Source organism: Rhopalosiphum maidis, chromosome 3, assembly GCF_003676215.2.
Source record: "Rhopalosiphum maidis isolate BTI-1 chromosome 3, ASM367621v3, whole genome shotgun sequence".
Taxonomy (NCBI): domain Eukaryota; kingdom Metazoa; phylum Arthropoda; class Insecta; order Hemiptera; family Aphididae; genus Rhopalosiphum; species Rhopalosiphum maidis.
The window spans coordinates 50,962,813-50,974,501 of NC_040879.1; the positions used below are offsets into that span (position 1 = coordinate 50,962,813).

At 24.2% G+C, this 11,689-nt stretch overlaps 2 protein-coding genes across 2 annotated transcripts; one reads left to right on the top strand and one right to left on the bottom strand.

Moving 5' to 3' along the window:
- Positions 1-386: 386 nt before the first annotated feature.
- Positions 387-3,395, top strand: LOC113555753 (membrane magnesium transporter 1). The gene is made up of 3 exons (XM_026960277.2): positions 387-611; positions 2,724-2,776; positions 2,867-3,395. The coding sequence occupies exons 1-3, from the start codon at positions 536-538 to the stop codon at positions 3,050-3,052; spliced, it is 315 nt and encodes a 104-aa protein (XP_026816078.1). The 5' UTR covers positions 387-535; the 3' UTR covers positions 3,053-3,395.
- On the bottom strand, positions 3,393-11,334 carry LOC113555752 (mitochondrial uncoupling protein Bmcp). Its single transcript, XM_026960276.2, has 8 exons — positions 11,025-11,334; positions 8,393-8,508; positions 8,109-8,253; positions 7,753-8,047; positions 7,170-7,288; positions 4,085-4,145; positions 3,718-3,804; positions 3,393-3,643 (listed from the first exon to the last, which is right to left on the bottom strand). Exons 2-8 carry the CDS (start codon positions 8,454-8,456, stop codon positions 3,527-3,529), a joined length of 888 nt encoding a protein of 295 aa, XP_026816077.1. The 5' UTR covers positions 8,457-8,508; positions 11,025-11,334; the 3' UTR covers positions 3,393-3,526.
- Between the last annotated feature and the right edge of the window lie 355 nt (positions 11,335-11,689).

An 11,689-nucleotide genomic window follows, 5' to 3' on the forward strand; every position in this document is an offset into this window, starting at 1 on the left:
TTTTTCCAGCATCCAATAATTATTATAATAGTAGGTAGCTATAAATTATAATACATTTCTTATCGGATTTATTGCTTAATCGTTTTATGTCAAATGATTTCTAAACAATTTAAATATTTAGAAAACAAGAAAAACGAATACTTAATAACACCAAAAATATTTTTACAGTATTTAAGCATTAAATCGTTTACGAAATGATTAAAACTAGTAAAGTAGTAAGACTAAATGACTAAAATATAATAAAAATTTTTTATTTTTATTTTAAAAGATATCTTTAATCATGACAGTAAATATGGCTGTAGATAGTACTATCTATAAACCTTGGTTCGCACTTTGGAAACCAATCTTGGTTCCGCCCGAATTTACTGACAACAGATAAGAGCACAGTGTTTATCAATATATTGATTTCATCGTCGGCTTCAATGTGTGAAATTTCGTGAACTTTTACACTTTTCAGTCGACATTACTTGCACCGAACTTCGGATTTATTCCAAATCAATAACTTAAAGATTCCTAGTTACCCAACTTCATTGTCATGTTTAACTTTTACAAGCAAATATTTGTTCTAGGTATACTATCATTACTACATGCAGCGTATTCAGCAGCTCAGCGTAAGTGTAAATCATATTGTATTATAGTATATTTGTAAAATTTACAAGAACCCTTCGATCACCTGAGAAACGAGTAAATTTTAAAACAATAAACTAAAATTGTTTATCTTTGATCCATCTCTTTAATAGTTAAATCAAAATTAATATTAATTTGAATCAAATGCATTAACTAAAATCAATTTGTATAAAATTGAATGTCAATTACTAATGAATTTTTTTGTTTAACTTTTATAAAGATATTAAAATTAATATTGTCATTGATAACTAACTAAGTAGTATACTCAAGCACCTAATATTTAATATTTTTATAAATATACTCTTAAATATATACAGTTAAATTAAATATGCTCTTTTATGATTTTAATTAAATTCATATAAGATTAAATTAAAAAAAAAAAAAATTGTAAGCGAGTAGGTATAACTAAGCAACTCTATAGGTGTCGAGTTTATTACTGTTAAATGGATATTTTGAATTTAAATTCAATGATATATGATGATATATCATTATATACAAAGAACCATTCTGAGCTTTTTAATATATTTAAATTCGAACAAAATAAATAATTTCATTCAAATTTAAACTTCTACAAATGTATATAAAAAATAATTGTCTCTATATTTTATTAAATTGTTTAGTTCCAATATAAACAGCTTATGACGAACTTAGTAATAGATTTTCAAACCTTTATTTAGTTATAAAAATTATAAACATTTTTACTACAAAATATTTATACTTTATAAACTTTTATAATTTTTTGATAAATTTTGTAAAAATTTGATCTTTAAATGAACATAGAAAAAAATGTGACCATGTATTTTTATAATTATAACTTTTATACGGATATAAGAACAACTTATATCAAATCTTATATTAATAATTTTTTTTTTCAACAAGTAAATTATTGAAAAGAAGCATTTTTACTATCAAAAGATGATGAAAGATAAAAATAAACCCCATACAGTTAATGGATTCATGTTAATGGATACATCCATATTAATGGATTTTTCCGTTCGGAATCTAAAAATGAATTTTTTTTCTGAAAAAAATCATTATAATATTTTATTTTATCCATATTATTTATAATTTCACTATTCATATTTTAGTGAATAGAATAGGTACCTAGGATTTTAGTATTGTGTATACAAGAGGCACTTGTGCAGTATCAACCCACTAGGAAAGAAAGCCACTATTGTATTACTTAATTTATTTTGCTAATAAAATTCTAATTTGCCATACAAACTTAGGTACCCTATTTTTAAAAACAGTTATACAATTTAATTGCTATTTATATTCCAATATTATTTTTGAGTAATACCTTATAGGTTCATTTTTATTTAAATGGATTATTCCATTAAGAATTAATTAGATGTATTATTGGTGTAAATTATTGTAGAAAAATATAAACCTCTGAAGAAAAATTAAGTTTCCACTTACATTGTGTCTCATTTTACTAATGCATAACATACCAAATTTTACATTTGAAATATTTAGCTTTATTATTTTTAATTTTACAGTGAATTGATCTATTATAATCATTAGGCTACCACATAGACTCGTTTTGATGTTTTAATTTTAAAACAAATTATGAGCATTGTAAATTTTACTGTCGATTATATGTTTGTTTTGTCTTGTAACATTTTCATTTATCTTTCTATAATAAGTCATTATATTATAAAAATTCAATTCTTATATATAATTTATAAACGATTATTATTCTGATTATTGTTGTACACGCATGTTCAAATAAAAACAGACTTATATAAGCCATGACTAAATAGCGTGCCACATAATATTAAGAAAAAAATTGTCAGCTAACCCCAAACCCATCCTGATAATTTTTTTAAATAATTTCAATATTGTTGTTAACAATTTAGAATAAAATGAACAGCAAAATGCATAGATAATATAAATTTACACATACTAATCTAAAATATAATTGGCTGCTAAATATTTAGTTAGAGACTAATATCGATTCATTATAATAATTATGTTTTAATGTTTAATGATTGTTATGCAACTGAGCTACAGAATTGTATTAATTTAATGTAATTTTAGTTATTGCTTTGCTTCTGCATATTAAATAATAAAAATTATTTTATTTTAATTTATAGATCGTTCTTATTTACGAATAACAGAACAAGAATTTGATGGATTACCATTTGATGTAAGTTTTATAATCAATTAAATATTGAATTACCTAACAATCATTAATATAATTTATTGATTTGTTTCATATTATAATTGATTGTTTTAGATATTTTTACAAGGTGTAGTTAGCCTTTTTATGTCAATGTATGGAATATTATACTTGGCAGGAGATTTTAAAGAAGTGAGAGCAATTGAAGAATTGGAATGCAAGACATGGGAAACATTACACAACACACCGGCATTTTATATATTTAATCACAGAGGTAAAACTCTGTTCTCTAATAAGTTTTAATTAATTATTGGTGAAAATCCAAGAAGCTGGGAATATCATATTTCCAGAATCTGAAGCTGATTATGGTTTTATTTATTTTGGTATTTATTTATTATGTTGTGTACAGAACTTAATTAAACAATATTATATTCACACTTTATTTTTAAATGAATTTGCTATTATGTTATTAAATTATAATATACTTAAATTAAATTGTGAATAATTAAAACAAGTTAAAAACCGATATGTTTTTATTTCCATTATTATAAGTGGTTTTATGTGGATATTCACAGCTGTATGATAAGTAAAATTAATTTAATGAAAAATACATCAAGTGTCATAATAAATTAAAATGTTTTGTTAACTTCTCAGAATTATGTCTTATATTTTTATATTTCCAATAAAATATACAATACTCATATATTAAATAAATGATAATAAATAAGTTTGACTCGCTGGATAGTCTATATTATTAAAATTTTATAGGCTTAAAACTTAGATTGTTTTCAGTCTTTCATAAATCACAAAAAATATTATGTTCCAGGGTCCCATTCGAACGAAAGTGGGAATGAAACCTTTGTACAGTGCCACAACACCTTCATACTTCACAGTCTGAAACATAACATAAATACAAAGATATATAACTATAAAATGTTGTTTCTATTAACTTAAAATAGGGAACATACTTTTATCAGACAATCAATACTTCCTCTATAGATATGTTGTTGAACAGCCTCAGTATTTCTACTGTGTTTCTGGTTCATCAATCTAGTCTAAAAAAGTATTTTAATCTATTAATAAGACAATTAAATCTAATTTAAAAATATAAATGTGTCATTAACATTTTATTTTTAATTGTATTATTATATGAACAATGATAATAAACCAATATAACAAAGTAATTTTCAAAATATTCAACACAATTTGAACACATTTTAAAATAGTTAAGTACATAACGACAAAAAATGTAAACTAATAAAATTAGTAAACTTAAACTAGTGATTGAGACTTTGATAATAATGTTTATTTACAATGAAATTAATTAATACTTACCCTTATTACATCAATAGGATTAGATGCAACAGCACTTCCAAAACTAGCTATAAGACTGGAACTAAAAATTTTTAAAACAATTTAATATTGGTAAGTGAAAAATATTTAGTTAAAAAAATCTAGTCCAGGCATAACCATAAATAAACTGTTAAAAGTGTTATACTGCCTTGCTAAGTAAAAGTGCCATAACTTGAAAAAAATTAAAAAATGAGTTAGATACAGTATCTAATAAGTTTATAAGTTTTACACAATATTTGTAGAAAAAATACCCCTGGAATTACATTGAATAGGCGATAAACTCAAATATCTTTCTTTGAAGACGCTGTATGTAATAACAAAAATTAGAAGTGCATCTTAGTATCTTACTTTTACTAAGCATAAACGCTGTACATACGCATATAGATACGGTGTTTTTGCATAACACTTCTATGTTTTTTAGACAATTAAAAATTATTAAGCAAAAATGCCATACAATTTACATACAGAATTTATCCTTAGTAAATAAAAGTAACTTTTATTCGTATAATAAACAAATAATATTTTTAAATTATTATTTCATTGCATTCCTTGTCAAAAAAAATTATAAAGTGGATAATACTAAAAAAGTTGACTAACAAAAAATTAAAGTATAATAAAATAAAAATACAAAACTGCATTTTTCTCAAAACTAATATATTGATTTTACGGCACTTTTCCTTACCAGGGTAGTATACCAGGTTACATAAACAATTACTAAACATTTAATGAATCAATAGGAAGTTAATAGTCCCTTAACCTCTTTTTGAATGGAGGCAACAAATTGCATCATATTATAAAATATACATTTTTATTAAAAATCAGTTGAAATCATAACAATTTTTAAATAATCTTATATTATAACATAATAAAACAATAATATTTAAGTTTATTTTACAAATGACGCTAATTATGTTTAGATTTGTTGGAAAAATTAAAATCAGAGATCATGGCCTAACAAAATCTATTATAGTCATCTATTTTAAACATTTTTTTTTCATGTATAAAAATTACATAAATTATTAAAAAAAATATTTTTTTAAATAACTGTATACCTTGAGGGGACTAAGCCCCTTGGAAGTTAAAAGTACAGGTCTTAGCATTAAATAAGTGTAATGAGTTTATTTATTTTTTTTTTTTTTTTAGTAATTTCACCAAATTTCCATTTATGATTAAATGAAACACTTTTTAGTCAAAGATAATATTTTATTGATAACATTTTTAAAAAGATTTTTTTGGTGCCAGGCCGATTTAATAAACGTATTTTTATACCAATTTTATAGACATATATTTATATTCACATATTAATTATTGCATGTTTTTAAATGCATTTTATTTTCGTTGATATTGATACAATAGATTTTGAATCGTACTTATTATTATTATTACTATCGCCACATTGTGCAGTCGGACATATAACATAATATAATGTTTAATTTTTAAGTTAGTTTAATGAACTAATTTATAATATTGATAATAATTGTTTCAATAATATTATAAACTGACCTATTATAAAAACGTATAATGAATACTGATTTACTTTCCACATCAACTAAAAATTTCTATGTAAAACAAGATCCTGTTATTATTTAATATTGATGTCCTTCTTATGTCCTTATTTTGTTGTATGACACTTCACCAGAAAAACTTGGTCAAAAAGTTGCTTTTAAATTATAATTTTTATTTGTTAAATATAATATTCTTTCATAAAAAGTTTAATGTTTAAACGTGATTTAGTGACTCTTATGATTGGACTATTAAATTAATCAATTTTTCATGCAACCTGGCATTTAATAAAATGCTAAGAACAGACTAATTCAGCGGTTCCCAACCCATGGGCTGCGAATAGCGTGGTACTGGACCGTAAACAATATTATATATATATATTTAAAATAATAATATTACATATTATTATTATACCTAATAATATTTCTGGTTATAATAATATTTTATTATTTTATTTATAATGACTGACATATGTATACATAATATATATGAGTTAATATGTAATATGTATACAATATATATATAAATTTGTGTGCTTACCTATACGTATAGGTGGGCCTCAAAGATTGTTTTTACAAAATTGGTGGTCCACGCAACTATAAAGGCTAGGAACCGCTGGACTAATGAATAATGAGAATTATATTTTTTATATTTATTCATTTTTAGTTTTGCTTTAGATTTTAAAATAACCTATATTAACATAGGCATGTTCACAGATATGACTCACCTGGCCATGGTCAGACCTACAAAATTAGCAGCCCTTCCTCCTACTATTACTGAGTTCAGAATAATGTTAGGATCAGATACTATATTTTTTAATGATATTTATCGTGACAGTGTCATTGTGAAGAAAACAATGTAGTTAAAAAACATAAATATCTACAAGGATTGATTATATTGCAAACTACCAATACTATGCTGAAACGAAAGAAGAATGACAGTTTCATGTTTAAATGTTGTTTTAGATGATTTACCTAACGGTTAAACGGTTTAAACGTTCGCTTCAATCAAGAAACCTTAGATCTCCTTACCGTAAGAAATGTTTTAAAGCTTGAACCAACTAAAGAAAATCTCCTGTTCAGAAAGTGCTTTTAAAGTTAACTATAAGCAATTAAATGAGGAAATTCAATTTCTTAGAAATATATCTGGTGTTCCATTAGGTTCCATTTCAAATTAATTAATTTGATTGAATTTCTTAATCAAAATAATCAAAAAAATATCTTTTTTGAAATTTATAGTTATTGTACTTTTTGGCACAATAACAAGTTGCTCTTGTGAGCGAGCATTTTTGAAATTGACCATGGTTAAATCAAAACTTTGTATTACAATCACTCAACAAAGACTTGATTAATTTTTTCATTATTAATTAAACAGAAAATGTCTAACAACATAAACTACGGTAACATAATAGTGAACAAATCTTAGACACGCCTATGTATATATTCTAATAGAAGATATACTTAATTTTTAAATTTGGTATAAATCTCTAGAAGTACATAATAAACACCTACATTTATTTCCATACAATGGACAATAATAACTGTTAAACATGAAATGAACTTACATAAAGTGATTAAATATATGATTTCCAAAAATTTCCATCAACTTGTATTTACAATAATCATATACTGGCAATTCAACAGCTGCAATAATTGCAGCTCGTTGTGACGTTGGTCCAACTCCCTGTTAAAATAAATGTTATTCATTAATCATTAATATTTTTAACTATTCAAAATATACTCAATAAATGCCAAGATTTTAAATTAAAATCACGGAGAAAATTTTCTTCAAAAATCAGTTATAATTTCATGGTTGATTAATGATTAATTGTATTTTGTTCTATTTTAAAATATGAGCATAATCCTTAAATTAGGCAATACTTATAGACATATGTAATTTAGGTGTATATTTTGCAATTAAATTAAGCGTCCATTTTGACATAAATAAACATAATATATTTATTATTATTATATAATAAAATTTTTTTATTTATAAATTATTTATATTCAAACTTATATGATGATTTATATTAGTAGTATATTTTTTTTAAGTTATGATTAAAAATATAAAAAGAAATTGGGTGTATTAGCTCTAAATATACTTAGTATTTACCACCTACTTATATACTTGAAAAATTAAATACATACCTTCCATAAACCTCTGATTCCTTCGTGTACATAAATGTAACGAAAACATTTAAAAACATTAGTATCCAAAAAAATACCAGTTTTATCTCGACCCAAAGCTTGAAGTCTGACTTTGAGTACATCTGTAGGATTAGCAATAGATGCAGATATTATTCCAGCGCATATAGCACATCCAAAATTTACAGCTACATCTTCGGTCACTTGTAGATATTCATTAGTTGCTTGTTTTAATGTATAATATGTGCCAAACTTAATTGAACCATATGTACATTGACGGATTAATGCAGGACTAATTCTGTAATATAAGTTTTTTTTATTATTACTTTTATTTATAAATGACAAAAATAAATAAATACCCAGAATAAAGTGACAAGAAACCTTCTTGCTTATAAATCTGACAAAAAGCATCTACCATTCCACGATATTTAATTTTATTGAACTGCCCATCCAATTGTCCCTGAACTTGCAATCTAGTCTTAGTTGTATCAATAGGAAAAGTACCTTATAAAATAATACAAACATTTATTATAAATTATGCATTTTGTGTTCATATAAATATTGAATTATTTTGTTAAAACAAATATACATTATGTATTTTTTTGTAAATGTTATTTTAATATGAATATTTATAATAGCTTACTAAATTCAGCAATACAGGATGATAGACCACCATACACAAATAGTGGCCACTCTCTTTTTTCCATTACACTAAAAATAATGATCAAAATCTTTTTTTTCTAGAACAACTGTTTAAACCTAATAAAAAAATAAAACATTTTCTTGTAAATCTTTTATAATAATTTGAATAATGAAAAAAGCTTATGGATAATACAAATAAAATATAGAGGCTTATTTGAGAACAAAAGCATCTATTCTTCATATATTTCTACACAAATGAACCTTGTGGGTTTTTTTAAGACAAGTAAAATAAATACATATTTGTTATATAAAAATTACAATGTTTAAATCTTTAGATTCGACCTAGAAATTATTTATTATACTTAAAAGGCAGGATAATAATAATTTTCAATTAGTTATCATATTACTTATAACTTATAATATTAATAGTAAGTAAAATATAGATATAATACTTGTTGAATATTAATTACTTAATTTTTAGTCAAAATAAACAAATACAACTAATTATAAATGAATGACACTTGGTATTTTGTAAAAAAAAAACCATTTGTTAATTGATTTTATCAAAAAAAAAAATTATAAATAAAGAAGTAGAAATATTACTCATTTAACAATACAATATAATTTATTTATTTACTAAAAAGTAAGAAATATGAGTTTATAATTTCAACTAAATAAAATATCATTAAAATACCCCTTCTCTCTTAAAAAAAAAATAAAATATGTAATTATATTATAATCACTTCATACAGATTCAAATTTAGTTTCACCAAACAAATAATTTTGTTTGCTCAATATTTTACCAACAGTTCTCATCCCGTCTGTGATTAAAATAGCTTTACTCTTTTGAAAACCTCCCATGAATACTTAAATATTTGTTTAATTTGAATTTTGAATGCCATCTATAACAGCTGAAATACCTATTCAAACTTTTTCATCTCGCTACTCCTTTCATTTCTTCACAACTCATTGACAGATCCTAAATCATTAAATCATTAATGATAAATGACAACAAAAATAAAGTAAAAATCTGTTTAAATGTGTTTATAATGTATATTATTCATCAATTATCAGCATTTATCATTGATAACCATAGGCGAAAGCATAGTACGTGCAGTGTGCCCAGGCACGCCTTGTGATTTTTCATAGGCCGAAGAGCCCAATGCCTCAATCTACCTTAATAATTCAATTCATTCAATTTTAGATAACTTATTTCAAGCGAATTTTAAAAAAAATTGAATAATTCATTATGATTAATTTAAAATTTAAACAAGATAAATTTGTCTTGGTTAGCATGCTATGGCATGCATGTTAAACATGAATTTAACTCAAAATACAACAAAAATGTTGCTAAAATTTTCCAAGTTTCAGAGGAAGATTTATTTATTGAACTGAAACTTTTAATTTTATCGAAGTGTTATGAAATTAAATGGTGCTACTAGTGAATTTGTTTATGAATGGATTTATTAGTTGAAAATAACTGGAAATTCCACAGTATATACTTGTGTTTTTAAAACTTTAAAAATGTTTACAATCACACCTGTAACTAGGTGTATAGCGTGAAGGTGTTTTTAAAAATTAGCCCTAGTAAAAAACAAATTTAAACAATCAAATATAGTACAATGGGTCATATATGTTTGAAGTCATTATTACTACTTTTTATAGAACAAAAAATGGTATCGAACGTAGATTTAAATACAGTAATATATGAATTCAATAATATGGGTAATAGACAAATGTCTCATCTCTAAGTACACAAACTACATTTATAATTGTTAGATATAGCTATGTAATTCATAATTATTATATTTGTTGGATAATTATAATTTATTTTAATTTACTTGTACCTGTTTAGTATAAAGTATTTAAAATAAAATTTTATTATTAAATTACACTACGTAAAAAAAGGGAGTTATAAAATGATTGATCAGACATCAGAAGACCGATAATAAATAATAAATATGAGCACTACCCACTTTTAAAGTCCGCGCACGCCTATGTCAATAACACAATTTTTACAACAAGTCTTGTTTTTCATATCGTAACATCCAAAATAGCTATCATTGTTTTTACCATAACTATATTAATTTGTTTTTTTCTTCTATACCATAGCTACATTTCAATACTCTCGTTCTCCATTGGAGCTGCTACACACAATTTGAATACCTCTATATTATAGCGATTACTATAACAATGAAATGAAAAATATCTAATAGAATATGTTTAAAGTCATAATGGATCTAAAAAAAAGTAATCTAGTTAACCTTACAGAATATTATATCCTATGAATTATAAATTAGTTATACCTTATTACTTTATTAAACCATATTTTAACTTAATATCATGTCTAAAGTAAGACTATATGTACTTCACACCCATAACTAAGTGAACCAAATGGCTTAAATAAAACATAATCAACCAAAAAACTAGGTAAGTAATTAAAATATTAGATCTATATTATAAAAAATGTGGGGTTAGGCACGCATCCATCAAGCATTACCAGTGAATTTCTCTCCAGTTTCTGAAAATATTATGTGTTCTCACAACAATTATTGGTTTATGAAAGCAAAATGCAATTTATACGACAGCAGTTGGGGAAAATAACTGTTAGCAATAAGATAGACGATAGTTACCTTTAACGTTTAAACTCGATCTACCGTTTTGTATGGTATAATATAATATAGCATACTGCAGTAATATATAATCGGTTTCGTCGTATATCTAAGACAACAATCTTTTGGTTATTTCATAAAAATAAAAATTATTAATTATTATATTCGGCACGGCCGGTACTCTGGTACTTTAGATAACGAACAAACTGATAACAAAATAAATATGCGCCAGTACGCAGACATTATCATTATGATTATGGATATCCGAAAACAATTTTCCATTATTCCATTATATTATATGACATTGTCTCGTATCTGTTGAAATAATAATTAATAATGTTTGTTGCAACCACATATTACATTACAATTTATATTAATTATATTAATCTGCGTTTGTGAGTTAATTGACAATAGATAACCAACGTTTTATGCGTCTTCGCGCTAAAAACGTGAATAAAAAAATTATCAATATGAATACCGAGGACTTATTGACAAACTGAAAATCAATTAATCAACACATCCCCGCCAAAGTGCTTACATCAGAAGGTCTCCTTATTCAAGTATAAACTAAAGCCACTAAATATCTACAATTCCACTAAAAATTGTAAACAATAATATTTTTTATAGATTGCGTAATAAAAAAACGAATGGTAAAAAAAACATGAATACCGGAATTATCTAAATCA